This window comes from Apostichopus japonicus, chromosome 5 (genome assembly GCF_037975245.1).
Source record: "Apostichopus japonicus isolate 1M-3 chromosome 5, ASM3797524v1, whole genome shotgun sequence".
NCBI classification, from domain to species: Eukaryota; Metazoa; Echinodermata; class Holothuroidea; order Aspidochirotida; family Stichopodidae; genus Apostichopus; species Apostichopus japonicus.
In genome coordinates, this window is record NC_092565.1 from 12,552,270 (window position 1) to 12,572,590 (window position 20,321).

The following is a 20,321-nucleotide window of genomic DNA, read 5'->3' on the forward strand; positions in this document are numbered from 1 at the left end:
AAATTGATAGTTTCTGCTATTAAAATGACAAATTGTAGTACATTCACTGTTAAACAGTTGCAATAATATCAAATGATGGCCAAGGAGAGGGAGAATTGAATCTGCACCATAGCTAATTCATGGGCAATTTGAGTGCCAGGTAGCGTTGGTGAATGTGGGGTGAGAGGAATTCAAGAACAAAAGATATTCTTTCTCTACATTTCAAAATCAAATCGAAACAATCCATTATTTTACACATTTAGAATTTATTAAAACTTTCTTAAAAAGTGATAAATTTCATCAACTTAAATTCCTTTATTCCAGTATAAATTATATATAATTTCAAATCGGATTAAGTATATATACATATGAGAAACAATAAACAATTAAAGTGATTAGAACAGAGGAAATACAGGAATTTCTAGAAAGTGTGATTCAAAAACTTTGAGGCACTGCAGGATTTCGTAGATTATAGTTTGTCTTATTGCACAGAGAAGTCAATTAACAATATAGAGGATAATCTTATTAGGCAAGTATATTTTCGGTAAGTCCAACAAAGTCGTTTTTTGTGGCAACATTAACCTTTTTTTCAAGAATATCATCATCTAAGCAAAATATATTTGCACAATATTTTAGAAAAACTCTTAATTCTCTTCTGGTCTTTTACATGTATAAAGTGAGACCAAACTGGGACTGCATAGATAATGTGGAAACAATATCACATAATTTAGCTAAGAACTTTGAAATATGGTTAGTAAATGTTAATTTATCATCAATGCAGACTCATTAGTACATTATGTGGGAAGTATACGCTCAATGCATGAACTGTGAATCATCTTTTTCTCCTCTTTTGTTTCTGTTAAACATTTATGATTATCGTTGATATTTTAAAAATATGATTTCTTTGGATTAAGAAGCAAGTTCTTCTTGTGACACATATTATCAACTTTCTTATGAAATCTTGATAATCGTGTTGATTTAGTTGCTGATTAAGCTGTTTGATATAAAACTGTGTTAAAGCACTTAAAAAGCCAAAACATAAAACTTGAGATACTGTAGTGTCTTTAAACTGAGTACAGCACAGTACCGTCAGTACATGAAATGCCCTTTTTCCATGCAAATTGATTGTGATCACCATGTGTAAGGATGGATTGCATATTAGCAATAATTTCTGCACACAATTTAACCCCAGGCGCGTAGCCAAGGGGGGGGGAGGGGAAGGGGGCAGCCGCCCCCCCCTTGAGCATTTTTTAAAAACTTTTTTAAATGTTTTTATGATATCGCTAGTAATTTCAAAAGAGAAAATGCTAAGATACAACTTACAAGGCCTGGGAAGTGCCATTTGCAGTGATCTGGGAGGCATTTTCAGCCAAAATATTCTTGTACACTTCGCGCCAACTCATGGTGGCGCTACGCTTAGATAGTTTGCAGTGCCGAATCTTCGGCTCTGATAATTTGCCAACAGTTTTGCCCCTCCCTTGGCAAATTCCTGGCTACGCATCTGTTTAACCCAATACTCAAATATCAATAGGTGATTTGTTTTTGGCACAGGAGCAGTTTAAGCATCTTTCCAAACAGATGGGATGAGATTTTGTCTCCATACTTTTATCAAAACTTACAGTAAAGATACCAGCTATTTCATCAGAACATGGCAAATAGAATCAATAGTGATAACAATTTAATCATCATCTTTAAGAAATGCATACTAATTTAGAAATCTCGAAAATACTATCATATAGTAAGCGTGACATAAAAAATAAAAAAAAAACATTTGGAAAACTTTTAAAATATAAATCTCTCTTAGAATTTTATTTAGCTGTATGTGCAACAAAAGTTTCATAGATCGAAGAAAACCTCTGCCACCCTTTTTTTATTTCATTCATACTTGTAAGTAAACAGTACTCTTCTCTCATCAATGCAACTTTCACGATACATTTCTTTCTTTTTTTAAACTTAACTTTTTTTTTTACACCTATTTGTGAGATGCTGTAGTCCATTTTATTATATTGTCATTTTATGATGAATATCAATAAATTTTACTTTACTTAACTGTACTTTTACTTTACTTCTAGCCCTTGTCCATGCTCGTGGAACAAGCAACAAGGTCACCTTGTCTTTCTCATCATACAAATGTATGACTTGATGTAGACATGAGTGAATTCAGACAGCAATCCTTTATGGTTAGAGTAATGGTTGGTTTGAAGGTGTTCGATGCATCTTCTCATCATCCTTAAATTTACACTCTTTCAGCTCTTTCTCCGAGAACAGATCAAGTACGATACGGGAAGCCTCGTACTCCCCTCGCTCTCCGCACTCGTACAAGCAACCGATCTGTGTCTCCTTCTCCTCGCCTTCGTCGCCGAAGTTTGTCACGGTTACGAGATCGGAGTAAGCGGCTGGCCCCGAATGCAACGTGAGAGGCTCGGACCATTTACGACCTCTGTCTTTGCTGACTCGCACGGATAGGTTCTTCCTGCTCCTTTTGTTCGCAGGATTTGAGAAAATCAGAAGTTGGCAGTCGGAGTACCCTTCAGGGACGAGGTTCAGGACACTTCCCTGCAGGGTAAAAGTGAAAAGTTAACGTTATTGGTCTCATTTTAAGAACATGAAACAAATGTAAAGCATGGACTGTCAAAAATATTCAATGCAAAAACTACTGGGTACTGCAATTCTAAGAAGGAAAATTATTTCAACTTCCTTCTAAACAGATACTCTTAATTCATGGAGAGACAGTAAACTTAAGTACTTTCAATTCTGTTTTTGTTCTTAAAATTTTTGGGAAATTAATTAATTTTTTTTCTAAAATGAACTGGACAAATAGCTTGTATGTATGTTCTATCATAAATGTAATGAGATTATAGAGCATTTATTTTGGGACTACAATATTAGCAAATGTTTCATATTGGATGTGGAGCACCATATTTAGGTCGACAAGTATTTACTCTCATGGTACGCTCATCTGTATATCTATCTAATATTCATTTCATTAAAGTTCAATTTGAAACATTATATCTTAACAAAGAAGTTCGAGGAAAAATTTCCTACTCTGAAATGAAGTATAAATTAAAACTCAGATTTACGTTAGAAGTTGAAAAGTTTCTTCAGTCCGGGGAGCATGTGACGAAGAAGGGGGGAAAGGTACAGTACATACTGATACACTAAAGCACGGGTCACATCTGCGCGATTCAACACGCGATTCAACTCACAATACAATTGAAGGTTGAATCGCATAGTTAGACACGGGTATCAACTTGTTGCGCAATAAAAGTTGCGCCGTCGATTTGCAATAGAGCAATGTCCTAATCAGCGCAACTTCTTTGAAGCAACTTTTCTGATTCGCGTGATTTTAGTTGCGAGTTGAATCGCGTGTTGAATCGCGTGTTGAATCGCGCAGATGTGACCCAGGCTTAAGATCTCACCTCACATCCACCACACTGTAGAAAGTTAGGAATGAACATTGAAATAAGTCTAGGAATCTTGCTAGGCTCATAAAGATCAGTTAATTCAGCAGGTTTCAGGACATTTCCTGAACTGTTGATGACGACACTCTGTCTGTTCTTTGTTGGTTCTTTGGTGCGACTATTCAAATAAAATTCATTGTCAGAGATTTCAGCCACCTGTAAGGAGAAGATTATAAACATGGGAATGTATCGACACTGGGCCCAAGGAAACTATCCTAGCAATTAATACTATGCAATTTGGTCCATATGAGAGGATGATATGTCATGCCATATTACGTTATACTGTCATGCTATGGGTTGTGTCATGTCATGTTCTATGCTATGTCATACACAGCATAGCGATGTGATGGCACATTAAATGCTACCTTGTATTGTGACATGTTACATACTTTGTCCTGTCATGGCACCTTACATGATATGATATGTCATGCTTTGTATGCTACCTTGTATTGTGATATGTTACAGTCTTTGTCTTGTCATGGCATCTTACATGATATGTCACTCTATGTAATGTTTTATATGCTACCTTGTATTGTGACATGTTACATGCTTTGTCCTGTCATGGCATCTTACATGATATGTCAATTTATGTCATGTTTTATATGCTACCTTGTATTGTGACAAGTTACATGCTTTGTCCTGTCATGGCATCTTACATGATATGTCACATTATGTCATGTTTTATATGCTACCTTGTATTGTGACATGTTACATGCTTTGTCCTGTCATGGCATCTTACATGATATGTCACATTATGTCATGTTTTATATGCTACCTTGTATTGTGACATGTTACATGCTTTGTCCTGTCATGGCATCTTACACGATATGTCATGTTATGTCATGTTTTGTATGCTACCTTGTATTGTGACATGTTACATGCTTTGTCCTGTCATGGCATCTTACATGATATGTCACATTATGTCATGTTTTATATGCTACCTTGTATTGTGACATGTAACATGCTTTGTCCTGTCATGGCATCTTACATGATATGTCATGTTATGTCATGTTTTATATGCTACCTTGTATTGTGACATGTTACATGCTTTGTCCTGTCATGGCATCTTACATGATATGTCATGTTATGTTTTATATGCTACCTTGTATTGTGACATGTTACATGCTTTGTCCTGTCATGGCATCTTACATGATATGTCATGTTATGTCATGTTTTATATGCTACCTTGTATTGTGACATGTTACATGCTTTGTCCTGTCATGGCATCTTACATGATATGTCATGTTATGTCATGTTTTATATGCTACCTTGTATTGTGACATGTTACATGCTTTGTCCTGTCATGGCATCTTACATGATATGTCATGTTATGTTTTATATGCTACCTTGTATTGTGACATGTTACATGCTTTGTCCTGTCATGGCATCTTACATGATATGTCATGTTATGTCATGTTTTATATGCTACCTTGTATTGTGACATGTTACATGCTTTGTCCTGTCATGGCATCTTACATGATATGTCATGTTATGTTTTATATGCTACCTTGTATTGTGACATGTTACATGCTTTGTCCTGTCATGGCATCTTACATGATATGTCATGTTATGTCATGTTTTGTATGCTACCTTGTATTGTGACATGTTACATGCTTTGTCCTGTCATGGCATCTTACATGATATGTCATGTTATGTCATGTTTTATATGCTACCTTGTATTGTGACATGTAACATGCTTTGTCCTGTCATGGCATCTTACATGATATGTCATGTTATGTCATGTTTTGTATGCTACCTTGTATTGTGACATGTTACATGCTTTGTCCTGTCATGGCATCTTACATGATATGTCACATTATGTCATGTTTTATATGCTACCTTGTATTGTGACATGTAACATGCTTTGTCCTGTCATGGCATCTTACATGATATGTCATGTTATGTCATGTTTTGTATGCTACCTTGTATTGTGACATGTTACATGCTTTGTCCTGTCATGGCATCTTACATGATATGTCATGTTATGTATGCTACCTTGTATTGTGACATGTTACATGCTTTGTCCTGTCATGGCATCTTACATGATATGTCATGTTATGTCATATTTTATATTGTACCTTGTATTGTGACATGTTACATGCTTTGTCCTGTCATGGCATCTTACATGATATGTCACATTATGTCATGTTTTATATGCTACCTTGTATTGTGACATGTAACATGCTTTGTCCTGTCATGGCATCTTACACGATATGTCATGTTATGTCATGTTTTATATGCTACCTTGTATTGTGACATGTTACATGCTTTGTCCTGTCATGGCATCTTACACGATATGTCATGTTATGTCATATTTTATATGCTACCTTGTATTGTGACATGTTACATGCTTTGTCCTGTCATGGCATCTTACACGATATGTCATGTTATGTCATGTTTTATATGCTACCTTGTATTGTGACATGTTACATGCTTTGTCCTGTCATGGCATCTTACACGATATGTCACATTATGTCATGTTTTATATGCTACCTTGTATTGTGACATGTTACATGCTTTGCCGTGTCATGGCATCTTACATGATATGTCATGTTATGTCATATTTATATGCTACCTTGTATTGTGACATGTTACATGCTTTGTCCTGTCATGGCATCTTACACGATATGTCACATTATGTCATGTTTTATATGCTACCTTGTATTGTGACATGTTACATGCTTTGCCGTGTCATGGCATCTTACATGATATGTCATGTTATGTCATATTTATATGCTACCGTACATTATGGCATGTTTTATGCTATGTCATGTTACAACGTGCTATATGCTGTGCCTTGTCATTCATGCCACATGATATGTCATGTCAGTTCATGTCACGCTGTTCTGGATGTTAATACACTTTTTGTACATATTAGACAAAAGACAAAGACAAAGACAAAAGACAGAAAAAACTGCCTATGAAGACTATGAAGAGACTATAATGTAACTGAATATAAAAGGAGGATGGCACAAATGAAAGAGCACACATTATCTATAAGATGCTGTTTTGAAAGGACTGCCAAATGACTATGCTAACATATTTTTCAGGTTTTGCTAAAGAGAGACCTTTAAGAGTTGGAGAGGAAAATTAAGCTGTCAGTCATACACCTCTAGTGAGAAAAACACAGACTGGAAGTGTATCTATGAATGCTGTGGGACTTTTCCTTTGGGAGGGGGGGGGGGAGGAGAATAATAGCATTACGAGCTGGCATCCTCATATGTAAAACAAAAGAACTTTTATCTTTCATCCAATACTGAGAGATTTGTATACTTCCCATGTTTTAGTGCAGCTGTTAATTGGAATATGAAACACATCTTCCTTTCCTTTCATAGCTATTAAATTTCGATGCTATGTGATATTAGCCACTTCTTTGGTTTTAAATTTTGAAGCTGAACAAGACCTGAATGTTACTTATGTGACATGTCCAAATGAAATATTCTCCTTTTTCACTAACATGAGCTCCACAACGAAAACAGTAATATCACTGTAAAATATCAAATTGAAATAAACTGTAAAATAAACTGTAAAACATAATATTACTGTGAAAAGCTGGAGGTAGGCAGAGATTAAGTTTCATGAGTCATAGTCTGAGAGAGGTGACATTTCATGCCTGGTAATGTTCTACATTCCATGACAGGTTTCAACGTTTAATGCTTGGAGTGCTCCTTTAAGGCTAACATGATGCTGCGTTAGGTTTTAGGCTAAATCATTATCATATATTCCGATTATTCTGCCAAAAATACTGCTTGAAGCTTCACAAAAACAATGAAGCACACAAGGAAGAAATTCACTCACATTTTTAGGCTTAGAACAAATTCTTGGCCATAAAGATTACAGTTGCTAGACGAAAGGGTATTCCCTTGAAACAAAAAGTGGTATAGAAATTGAACATGTAGTTTAGTTTCTCAAAGATTAAATTTGTGCCTCAAGTCATCCTTTTAGACAGCTTATTCTGTAACTAGTCCTGTGTTTACTCTTACCTGACTTTCATTCCCATGAACATGCTTAATATAGCCTGGAATACGAAATGGCTTGTAAGTAGCCGACTCCACTTCTGTCCCAGCCTTCCATGTTTTACCACCATCGTCGCTGAAAATGATGCAAGTTTTACCGATCGATCCGTAGAAAGGCGCCAGATGCTTTGACAAGAATGCTGATGAGAAATATATAAATAAATATTTCAACAACAGGAGAAGAGTGAGGATGCTCCTAAAGCTTACTTGGAATTACAAGGAAATGAAAGGAAACCAAGAAAAAAAAGGAAAACAAGGAACTAAATAAATTACACAAAGTTTTGCTACACAGCTGGAAAAAAGCTGTTTTACTCCTCAATTCAAACCACTAAACAGCCAGGTTAAAGAGGTCGTTTTGAAAAACTATAAAAATCCATCCAACTTTGAAACAAATTAGATAATAACTTCAATAGTAGGCTGAAAAAATAACCTTCTGATGTTTTGTTCAGGATGCTTTATTTATTGAAAAGTTTATAATCAAACTGTTTATTGGCTTCCTCTCATGATTATAGAAACTTCTTCTTAATGGTTCATTTTGCAAGAAATTCTTGACTGCCTATGCTGGTAAAAAAGATACTTTCAGGAAACAGAAAAAAAGAAAATGTTTTTAATCAAACCCTGAAGTCAACTTGAAAATTAGATGCATTGAATCTATGATGCACAGTTGATCAAAATCGATCAGTTTTAATTGAAAATGGAGCAACTGATTGTTACAGCAAAAATTATCAATAATTCTCAAATGTTGGGAAAACCAAAGAAATTATGCAAAGATTTTTTCTCACCTGTCAAACGTCGCAACTTCTTTTTGTATTGTACATTTCCACTCAAAATAATGCGTCCACTCTTTGCCAGGATACAGTGGCCAGGGCCTACAATGAAAGTGAAGTGAACATTTATTTACAGTCTGAAAGCTATAGTTTTTATTTAAAGGAATTGTCTGGTGGAAGATTTTGATACATTGTCCTTGTAGTTATTATTTTTCTCTTTCTAACCATGTAAAAATTGTCCCCATTCGACATTTTTTTCTTGTAGAAATCTGGTTTTCAAATTCACCAGTTTCTCACCAAAAGTACCGTTTGTTCGAACGCTTCAATATGGTGTTTGACGTAGTGCTTGCAGATAGGCAAAACAGGTGACTTGAAGTTAGCACTCCCAATTCCGCAGCAAATTAACTCACGTGTAAGCACATTGAATTGCCTCATATATATAACGTACATACTCGCGAACGTATATACTACGATGCTCAGTTGGTGTACTTGTATAGCGTTACACATAACACTCACACTCAAACCACAGTTCATTAACTGTTCTTCGAACTCGCTGAAATAAAATTCACGGTTCAAATTAACAGTAAAAGGAAACTAATAAAGTATTCGTTAAACCGAAAGATGAAACTTGGCGGGATCGATGTCATCGCAGAACTGTCCGATTGTAAACGTTAGGGTAGCCTATACACGCGAACATTCTTCGCGCTGGTGCTGGATACCGCGATGTATAAACAACGAAGAGCCTGCTGTTAAAACTTATCTTGTGTTACACAAAGACCACGAAACCACCGATCTACTAAATATATTGCGGCTTACGGAGTTTTTTAAATCATATCTAATTTATAAGAAATTTCACCGGAAATTATTGAAGAAATTGATCGAATCGTTGTCAGAGCAGAATATAGCGCTGAAAAGCTTAGGCTTCGCAGAACTGTCCGATTGTCAACGTTTGAATACAGCCTACATGCGAACATTTTTCGCGTTGGAGCTGGATAGCGCGATGTATAGCCTGAACAACTCAGAGTCTGCTGTTAAAATTTACCTTGTGTTACACAAAGACCACGGAACCACCGCTCAAGTACATGGTGGCTTAAGGAGTTTTTGAAAACATATCTAATTTTTAAGAAATTTCACCGGAAATTAAGGAAGAAATTTATCTGTATACACACGCTGTTTTTGTTGTGATTACCGTATAGGTACTGTGCGGAGGGTGGGTTATGACGCAATCTGCTATGGCAGAGCTGACGTCACGTATTGTACTGTTCAAATCATATTTGAAATGTCTATCCATAACGATTAAAAAATCGTTTCTCTGTCAAACGCAACATTAGCGTTCTCATACTTTGACAACATGTTTGGAAAATTATTTACTATTTTTTAAGGTAACTTCTTTGGGCCACCAGACAATCCTTTTAATTATAGTAAGAAAGAATGAGAAGCAGAATGCTGCTTTGTTAAATTGACAAAAAAAAAGAACGAAAATTAAATCTCAACCAATGTTCGGTTTCTGAAATATGGAAAACTATAAGATTTACAATACACCACATTGGGCAGGGGAAATTGTTAATGGTAGTCCGAATCTCCGAGACCACTAAATTTCTGTTCGGAAAACCACAATCAGCTGTTGAGGTTGTCCGTTGGCCAACTAGTTTTTTTTTCATCAAATGCAAGTTGCTTTGTAACTAAATGATACATTGGTATCACCCCAACAGCTTGTGTGCTATTCACACCAACCTACACATATCTCAGGATTACAGTGTACATCCTACAGTGACATAGTGGCATTTTTATTTGCTATATTTTTTGGAACAACCAAAATGGAAGGCCTGGTTGTCTGAGGGACAACCACAAAAAATCCTTTAAATATTTGCCCTGTTGGGTAATAATTTATGACATCACATCCACCAATTGACATAGCAAACCATTTTGTTGGAGAGAAGCATCTACAGCAAAGACATTATAATACCCTTTTGTGCAATTTCAATGTAATGAAGAGGTCATATGCCAACTTGAAAGAATCTGATGAGAACATCTCAAACCCCCCACCCCACCATTCCCCTTCCACATATTTCATAATGTCACTGATCAGAATAAAGCAAATTTTTTTAACCATTAAGGCACTTGAATAGACACAGAGTGGACCAGACCAGTCATAATGTACTTGGGAATGGACGACTCTTCGCATGACTTTAGCAACTTTTGAACCTTGATTGGCCCTTACAAAATGACACCACCTTCAAACCATGCTCTCTCCCAAACGGAGCAAGATTTTTCTTAGTTGTTTGGGGGATGTGTTCTTCACAATGAACTCTTTCATATGAGCTTAATAAGATAAAGGTTGGGTTTGTGTTCCCTTTAGCAATGACCACATTCCAGCTGTTGACTGGAAACTAGGCTAGCTGCACATGTATTCAAGATCCCTAAGAAAGATCCCTCCAGAGACAATCTGTCCCCTGACAGACACATAATTTTCTTGACATTTTTGAGAGTGGGCTTAGCTTCCAAAAGAGGAATAATGCTGGCTAGAATGGTGGTGATTTTGTGATAATGATGTCATTCAAGCATATTAAACTTGATTATATAGTTTTATCACTTACCTGGTGCATAAATTAACGGCTCTGGAATAAACTCTTTGAAGATGTAAGTCATATCAATTGGATCCTGCCATGTTGCACCATTGTCTTCGCTTTTACGGCAGAACAATTGTTGGTCACATGTTTTACCAACAATCAGATCTTTTTCTAACTCATTCAAAGGAAAACTGGCATAAACAATAAGAATGTTGCCGTCCTTATCAATCACCGGACAAGGATTCATGAATCTGAAAGATACGAACATGGGAATAAAGGATTTAACGTTTCCAGTTTACAGTACGTTGACAATGCATGAAAGTCCCTCAAGAAAAGCCGCTGGCCGTGAAAATCAAAAAGCTACTCGGGGATCACACCCTACTTCCATTCCAAACAATCCCAGAAAATTACCAAAACAGAAGGGAGAGAATTTCACAGACAAATATGGCTTCTTATGTTTTCATGAGTATGTTGTTTTTATCATACAGTATGTACAGTAGGTATGCTACAAATGCATCATATATGTATGTTACATTCTACACATTTAATGATTATTGACTACAACTTCATAAAATTTATTAGCAAAATTCATGCAAAGTAATCAAAGTTGAGCACTTAGAAAAAGAATATGTACAGTAATTTCAGTAAAACAGGATTCAGAGCACCCCTTTTTAATTCTTGACTTGCATCTATGCCAGGTAATAATTTATCCAGTATTACATCACAAAATGCTATATGCAAAGTGCTATGCAAAGTACTATGCAAAATGCTATGCAAAATGCTATGCAAATACTATGCAAAATGCTATGCAAAATGCTATTCAGATGGTAAAAATTGCTGTAGGAGTTCAAAGATAACAGTTTTGCAGTTCACATAGGAAGCATATATAATATTTTATAAGAGAATCTTCAAAACGGTACCCTTCAGAACTGCTACACAAAATTTGAGCAATAAATTATTCCATGCATGTTTTCTTTTATTTTAATAATAATCCTACATGATGCATACAGTAACAGGTTTGTATTTATCATAACGTCACTACTGTGGTCCTTCCATCTAAACGTTTGTTGAACTTATCGCAAAGCAGTCAGTTATTGAAGGCAGTTACTCATTGAAAAAAGCACTGATTTACTGTACACACTGAATCTATTTTAAGATCCCCAAGCCATAATTGCAATTACAACACGGAGAGAAGTGCTCAACTTTCACTTTCAAACAGTTCATCGAGCAGAAATTTTGCAAATATTTGCAGCAGTGTTCATACTTTACCCTTAATACAAATATTAACGTAATACCAACTGTGTTTGTTATTTATTAACTTATGAACAAGCTTTGTGAGTGATCTAGGAGAATGATTAATTGCAAACACTCTCAGTTCCCTGCAGAATCTTGCTGATGTTTGGCATCCCAAACTGTTTAAATAACGAACACTGTGATATTGAACGTAACCAAATCTCATCAATCATTACACATTGTATTGTTAGTTGCATCCTTCAAACTGTGTGCGACGAGACATGCATGCTTTTATCTTTCACATCCAAAGTTCATTTCCTACTCAAATTTTTTGTTTTAAATCATAAAAAGACTATATGTCCCTTTCAAAACATAAATTTCTCTTTGAAATAGCAGTTTCGCTATCGACTATGAGGTGATCATGGGATTCAATGCCTGGTAACACATTAAAGAAATTCTGTCAGACAACAACAGCAAAGAAATGGTGAAATAAGCATAGTAGAACTTGTCTTCCTATGAAAGGCCACTACAGTAGTTCAAATCATGTGCTAGACAATAATGTGCTAGATACAAGAAAACGATATATATGCAACAGTTGATTCATACCCTCGAAAGGCCTTGAGAACATTCAAGGTGGAGGTGTGATACAATCATGCAGCAGTCAGAAGTTACATTGTAAAGTCACATTAATGAATGTAATGGAAACTACCGATCAAAATCATATACTATACGGTTAATGTCTGCACATTTATAAACCTAAACTTATTACTATTCATTACGTATTACTAAGGAATGTGCATAAATGATGAAGGTTAATGTAATTTCCCTCTGCCTCTACATTGTTGAAGCATATCTTCAGAAGTTGTCCTGAAGGAAGAAAAATTTCTCTCAAGTAGTATTTTTTTTTCTGTTTTACTGACTTCATGTTCTCTTAAAAAATCCCATCCTGTCAGTTGTTCTGGCTCGATCTGAAACTTTGGATCCGATACATACAGTATACAACCTGATCACATTCAACATTCTGATTTAAATAATGCACTAGGTTTTACCTGTAATTCTTAGTCGCCTCGGCAACGACAATCAAGTCTTTATCCCATTTGAGCGTCTTGTCTTTGCCTGATATCTGAGCTCTTCTCAGGATGATGTCAATACTACCGAAGTCTTTATGGGTGTCTCGCCTTCCTTCGCAGAATGCAAAGATCCACTTATGGAAAGATACCACTGCTGGTATTCTGAGAAGAGACATTACAGTACATCATAACAAAGAAATAGAAATGTCTGGAACAAACCTGTCATAGTTTTAAAAATCCAAATCTCACAATGGAGTATACTATACATGCTGGCTGAGCATAACAAAAATAATCAAATAAAATTGTAATTTGTTGCAGGTTGGTCACCAAGTAATCAAGAATTTTAAGAAATATTGCTCAAATTAAGACAATAGTTTATTGGGAAAAAAAATTGACTAAGATGCCCAAGATCCATGAGTATTGAGTTCTTTACCATATGTTTCACCTGATCCAAATAAAATTGTCCGATGATTCAATACAACAGGTTCTACATATATTTCAAATTTTAAAGCACTTTACTTTTGGAAATAAAACAGGTTGAGTCGTGAGGCAAAAATAAAGACAAAGAGATACAGTACTTGGGCATCAATACAAGACATATTTTTGGCATATAGTACTGGTATTACCAGGGAAAGCAAACAGTAACAGACTGTGTTTACTTTATATCCTAATAAATTCTGCATTCTCTCTTTCTATTAATTCTAACTTAGTGGAATTATCTGTCCAATTAACAGGTCAATAAACATAAACAATGGTTTTGAGCCATTTTCTGCTTTGTCAACATGTAGTAAATTAGATATGTAAAGAATGATGGGACCATTTCAAGATGGTACTGCTACACTGTAAGTCTGTTCAATTTCAAACTACTGTAACTGTGTGATCAAATGGCATACTGTTTAGCAAAATTAGGAAACCATGAGTGAAGTCATGAAGTAGATGAGATCTGCAACTCTGTGGATTGCCCTCTTGGTTTTTACTGTCATTTTCCATCTTATTATGATTTTTTCTTTTTGTAAATCTGCAATGTAACGAACACTGTGACCATTCAGAGACAGAAACTTTGAGATGAAATTTCCAGTTCAGATACTCCAGGTATATATATAGTAAATTCAGGGGGCGAAAACAGCTCTGTGTTAGTTACATGGAAAATTGCATTCTGTACGTAAAATGGTGACAAACTTATAGTGAATACCCTTCGATTAGCAAAAAGATATCAACTAAACACACTGCTGACCCATGAATTCAGTTTAAATAATATTGACATTGAGTTTAATGCTACACTCACCTGAAAGTGTTGTAGCCTTGCATTCCAGTCAATGTGGGGTCAAAGACAACGAACGCTGTAGGTGCATAAAAAACAAAGAAAGTGGACTCGTATTTGTAAAAAGCTCTATAATTCTGAGACAACACAATATTATGGTAAAATTTGTCCTAGAATTCTTGCAAGCAAGAATTATTCTGGTATTTACCAAGAAATATTCTTAGAACCAAATTTCTAATTTTAACATACAGTACACAGTCAGTACAAGTACAGTAAACTGTTATTACTGTACCTTGTCTGATTAAAGTCACTCATACAAAAGTTGGTCTCAAATTGATGCCAGGTCGGTCTCAAAATTGGAACCAACTTCAGCGTGGTCTAACACCCATGAATGCACGAGTAATTAAAAAAATATGAAGATATAGTAAAAAAAAGTGTAAAACTTTAACACCCAATTGCACATGCAGCAACTGAGCTTCCAAACCAGAACAGAGGTTCAGTGGACTTAACAATATTCTCTCCATCAATAGCCTAGGCTCTATCACCATTTCGACTGCGCCTCCACCCCAGAATGTAGGCTCAGCTTTTTAATGAAAACTTTCACATGATGTGAAGCGTATTCTAGTTTGTGTTAACATATTGTTTACTTGTTGTTATTATGAAGTCACACATGGCTCGCGTTTTGCAGGTTTGCTCTGTGGTGTGGCGGGTTATGTATCACGTGCTATTAGAAGCATCTACAGATGTTTTGTTTTGAATGATTTGGTTTGTGGGGCTGGAAGACAGCCAAATTGCCTCAAATTGGTTGAGTGCTCATTTGCATGTGCTCATCTGCATATCGGGTTGGCACTCAACCAATCAAGAGTTGGGTGAGGGGTTAGCTATCAGTTTGGACAAATCAGGTTCAAGGGCAGAGCGTGAGCCATGTGCATTATTTGTTATTTTAGAATCGGTTTTTTTCTAAGTGTCTCCTAAAGACGTATCTGGGAGTTTAAGTTTATCTCCGAAGCCTACAGACGTATAACAGACGCATTTATGCACGTCTATTTTAATCATCCCAAGTTATATTCATCATTGAGTTTGTATACCAAGAGTTAATAAAAAGGAACTTATGATCAAATATCCGCTTTGGAAGACTATTTATAAAGACTTTCATGTTTACGCTCGGTTTAACATTACTACTAGTGTAAGGCCCGGCTTACCGTTACCTGGAACTATCAAAAATAAGCCTTACAATGACGTTGTGCCATTCCCAAAACAAAACTTTAACACCCCAATGCACATGCAGCAACTGAGCTTCCAAACCAGAACAGAGGTTAAGTGGACTTAACTATTTCCGTGACGTTCTTTCATTTGCCATTTTTGTAAACTGGTTCACTCATGCTAGTGCTACCCGTGTTTCTCCCCAACATAAACACAATGTAATGTAGGCTACGCGTGATTGAAGCCTTTTTGAAGGGTGTTACTAAAACGAATGACAATTGCGTTACACATAACGAATGACAATATGTTGTACACACTAAAAAATTGCGTTGACTAAAACGAATGACAGCACAAACATTTGCTTCAACCGGATATCACAATTCAGACTTCGTGGGTATCTATAGATCTAGTAAAGTACGGACAAGATAAAAACGCACCTTATAGTAAGCGAAATTGTAAGTCTGATTTTAAAAAGTAAAATTTAACGTCATTTTCCGATATTAATTGTTAGAAACTAACAATACTATATTCTTGAAATGGCTTCAGTTATCTTTCTATATAAATCTACAGAGGTAAAAAGCACAGCACTCAAGTGCATTCTCACACAAAAAACTTTCCACCAAAACTCTGCAACTATGTAACATGCGATTTTCCTCAAATCATTTTTGCGCAGAAAACCAATAACCGCATTTACTCCACTCCGTTAATCATTCTATCTCCTCTCAACACTGTCCTTCGTTGTCATTCGCTGTCATTCGCAAATGATAATTAACCCTGTACAAAGTCAATTGTCATTCGGTCATTCGCTGTCATTCGTTTTAGTTTGTCCCTTTTGAAGGCCGAATGTAGACTACCTCACACCTGTGATTGCAAACGGTACAGCAACTAAGAACTGTGTATGTAGCTTGTAATTTTATGTTTAATATGGTTAGCGTACTGTACATCTTACTTAGGCTAGGCTAACTCTGTCACTAGTGTTATGCGTAACTACAACTGGTACAAGTACACAGTGTACAGTTTAACGTGAGACGACTTACTCTGCTTTTCCAATTTCTTGCCATCCGGCGAACGACCGTTAGGACGTTTGCCAAACATTCTGATCATAAGCTTGTCCGAAAGTTTTCCCAAGAATACAACGAAGGACCAGAGGTATTGTAGTAAACATAGACACATTTCGCCCTTAGCTAGTCAAACAATCACCTGCGGTAAATGTATACGCTGTAGCACTACCAAAGATATTCCACCATCGGAGCTGAATTATCTTTGCTACTACTGTGCATTGTGAAATGTTCCAGAATCGAGTTGCCGATTTGATAGATGTTTACATCCGAAGTTTAGTTTGACCAGGGAGCTGCTACTCAGCTCCCCCTGGTTTGACATATCTACATCCTGGTTTCACTAACAGTTCAGCTGATATTTATATAGGACGCCGAAATGACCACATAATCATGTAACAAGTGTATGATTATATCAAAGGTGCGGGACGGACAGTACACCATACCACCGGCCGGGGGTTCTACGAGAAAGCATTCACCCCCTGCGGTGGGCATACTGATGATTCTTAGTAACAGCGACCTTTCACATAGAGGCCAAGTTGTGGGGTTCTGAAAGAGGGGGTCGGGGGTGGTGGGGGCGGTCAGCGACCGCCGTAGATTGGCGCCCTGCTGTTGGGTCCGGGGCATACTCCCCCACGGAATTTTTTTGAAAAATTGAACATTAAATGGTGCATTCTGATTGCATTTGTAACAAAAAGCCGAGGAGATCCAGTGATATTAAGACATTGGTATATCAATGATCACATCTATTTAGCAGTAGCAGGTAGAAATTTACACCAAGCAAGATCTCAGAGGGGAGCAAAATAATCACATGTAACATATTTTTGACTGCTGGGCCAGAGTTTTATGAGCCTTTGCAGGAGACAAGACCAGATTGTGGGAGTCTCCCTCCCAACTTTGCGGTAGACTGCAGGGTCGTATCCAGGATTTTCCAATAGGGGGGGGGGGGGGCGTCAGGCATGAATGATCGCCGTCCTGCGGGATGGGTCTAAGGGGAGGGGTGGACAATTTTTGCTTTCGAAGAAGGGCTGAAATGCAAAATGGTGCCATATGCATGGGCGGCGATCCGTACTTCCGAGTGGGGGGGGGGGGGGATATGACCTTGTTGACTATCTAAGCGTAGCGCCACCATGAGTTGGTGCGAAGCGTACAAGAAAATTTTGGGATTAACAAACCCTCTAGATGGCCGGAAACGGCACTTACCGAGGTTTCCAAGCGGCATATACCCAACTTTAGGGATGTCATGTCCGAAATATCTCATAATCAGGATCCAAAATACTTTTTTTTTAATTTCGGGTGTTATTTTGGGGAAATTGCCCCTGTCAATCTTGTTTCAGGCGCAACGTTAGAATGTTCGAGAGCTCTTTTATATTATTCGATGAAGAAAATGGCCTCATGCAGGCTATTATAGGCCTATACACATGCAATACACAATTACACATAGTTACATTCCTAGGTACCGATTGCTAGGGCATCCAGGTGAAACGTGTATTAAGCATTACCCTGGTAACATGAGATTCTCAGCTGTTCGAGGGAACATGTACGTGTGTAGGCCTACTATAGGGCCTATATGAATACTATGAGGGTGCATATATGTACTATATCAATACCGTGGGCGCAATAATACATTTTGTTGTTATAGGGCCAATGAAGCCTACAGTCAACTATTCTTGCTTTATAAAGACGCTTTATTTGAAAAGATCGCACTGCGTTTATGGTAGGCGAGAAATGAAGCTAAAAAAGAGCCGTACATTAACGATGATGCATAAATGTAGGCATGAAAATATTCTTATCCCTGGCATTTGGTGGGGGTGATATGGTGTATCACATCCCCTCCACCCATTTTCATGGGGGATATATCCCCCTCCCCCCCCAGGATCGCCGCCCATGGCCATATGTGATCCATTTTGCGACCTTAATAATAAGCAACATTTCCAGTAAATATGGACACAAAATGCACAATTTAGTATGGCTGGCATGTCACTTAGTGTTTATAGTGATAATACAAACACAATTACCATCTATGTTTCTAAAACTATTATGCCGCCGAACTTCGCCAGAACCTTTTTTTGGCAAACAAAAAATAAAGCATACGGTAGGGGGGGGGGGGTTGAGCGATCACCGACATCTAGCTCACATAAAGGTCGTCATCAATTTTTTTTTTTTTTTTGCTAATCTTTTTTTTTTTGGTGACGGCCAATAGGGGGGCGCGCCTGTTGCGCCCCCCCCCTGGATACGCCCCTGGACTGTGAATGTATACTTTCATTTATTCTTGCATATCAGACAAAGCCCACTTTATTAGTAAATAATTGAACATAAACACAGTTTTAACTCATTCCTCTAAGCTATTTTCATCACTCAAAGATTCACATCTGTTCAGAATGCTTTGCCTTTGACATGGGGATACACTGGGCCTTTAATGACATTACCTTCTAAATTACTGTACAACCATTGAGGTTTTTGCTGGTAGGCATCCAACACTGTAACATAATAATGAATTATATTTGGTTCTGGTTTCATCTTGTTTATTCAATATATTTCATTGTTACATAATGTTGCAAATAATATTTGAGATTTCAAATAGAATTGATCGGAAAGAGACAAGCTTTTAATAGTACTATAAAATCACATTTCAGTGAAGAGGCACAAGAAATAACTGATAAAATCAAACAAAGGTGACTGCATAATTTTAATTTTAAAAAATGCTGGAAACAGATTGCTAATTACTTTTTCAACACATTTTCCTGTAACATATTGTACTGCAACCTGCAGTTAAGACCAACCACTGCCAGTCCTACCTGGAGGTTACATACTTACCCTGACCCCAGCCACCATCCTAGCCTATCTTTGCCCATATATGGTAAGGTGACCAGACGTACCCGATTTTCGGGGACAGTCCCCGATTACAGTGTGCTGTCCCCGATGAACAAGTGTCCCCGAAAATGTCCCCGATTCGTGACAATGTTCAGGAATTTCGAAAATATCTCACATTATTAGTAAAATAATAAAAACAAAATTTAGTCAAGTGTGCAGTCGCAGAACGGAACTAACCAGTATTTCAGGTGGGCCAATGAAAAGTGGAATATGCTAGATCGATCTAGCCTAGCACTCTTTCGTAAAGTAAGTAAATTGCATCTAAGAAAAAGCTACAATTTTTGAAAATAAAATTGATTTAAAAAGTGCTTCTAAGTTTCATTATTTTACATCTAAGCACCTTAGGCACTTGAAAATTTTCCAAAGGGGAGGGGGACACCCCCTCCCCATAGACCCCTCCCCTATATCAGTCAGGAAATAAATGTCCCTGATTCCAGCCAGGCAAATATGGTCACCTTAATATATGAATTTAAGAGTAAATGAGCTTATATAACAGATTGTTCTAATAGTACTATATACACATTATTACTATTGAATACAGAGCCTCAACAACTGGAATAACCTGTCTTGTGTTATTATTACATTATAGTTATTTATTAATTTTCTAACAAGTTTACATTTTCTACTTGTAAACATTTGAAAGACAGTGAAACTTAAGGGGTGAAGAGAAACCATGATCAGGTCAAACATTTCAATTTTATTGGCACAAAGAGGGTAAAACACGGCATGTAATGGTTAAAACAACAAACTTGGTCAAGACGATGGGTTGGCAGTAGGTAGGGTGGGACTGAGGAAAGCAAGATTAATTAATAAGAAATTTACATCTACATTT

General features: G+C 36.8%; 1 protein-coding gene across 1 annotated transcript; it reads right to left on the bottom strand.

Annotated features, from left to right (window-relative positions):
• Positions 1-225: 225 nt before the first annotated feature.
• Positions 226-16,988, bottom strand: LOC139967694 (sialidase-3-like). The gene is made up of 8 exons (XM_071971703.1): positions 16,598-16,988; positions 14,382-14,436; positions 13,076-13,258; positions 10,821-11,044; positions 8,239-8,325; positions 7,424-7,596; positions 3,399-3,596; positions 226-2,535 (listed from the first exon to the last, which is right to left on the bottom strand). Exons 1-8 carry the CDS (start codon positions 16,731-16,733, stop codon positions 2,161-2,163), a joined length of 1,431 nt encoding a protein of 476 aa, XP_071827804.1. The 5' UTR covers positions 16,734-16,988; the 3' UTR covers positions 226-2,160.
• Between the last annotated feature and the right edge of the window lie 3,333 nt (positions 16,989-20,321).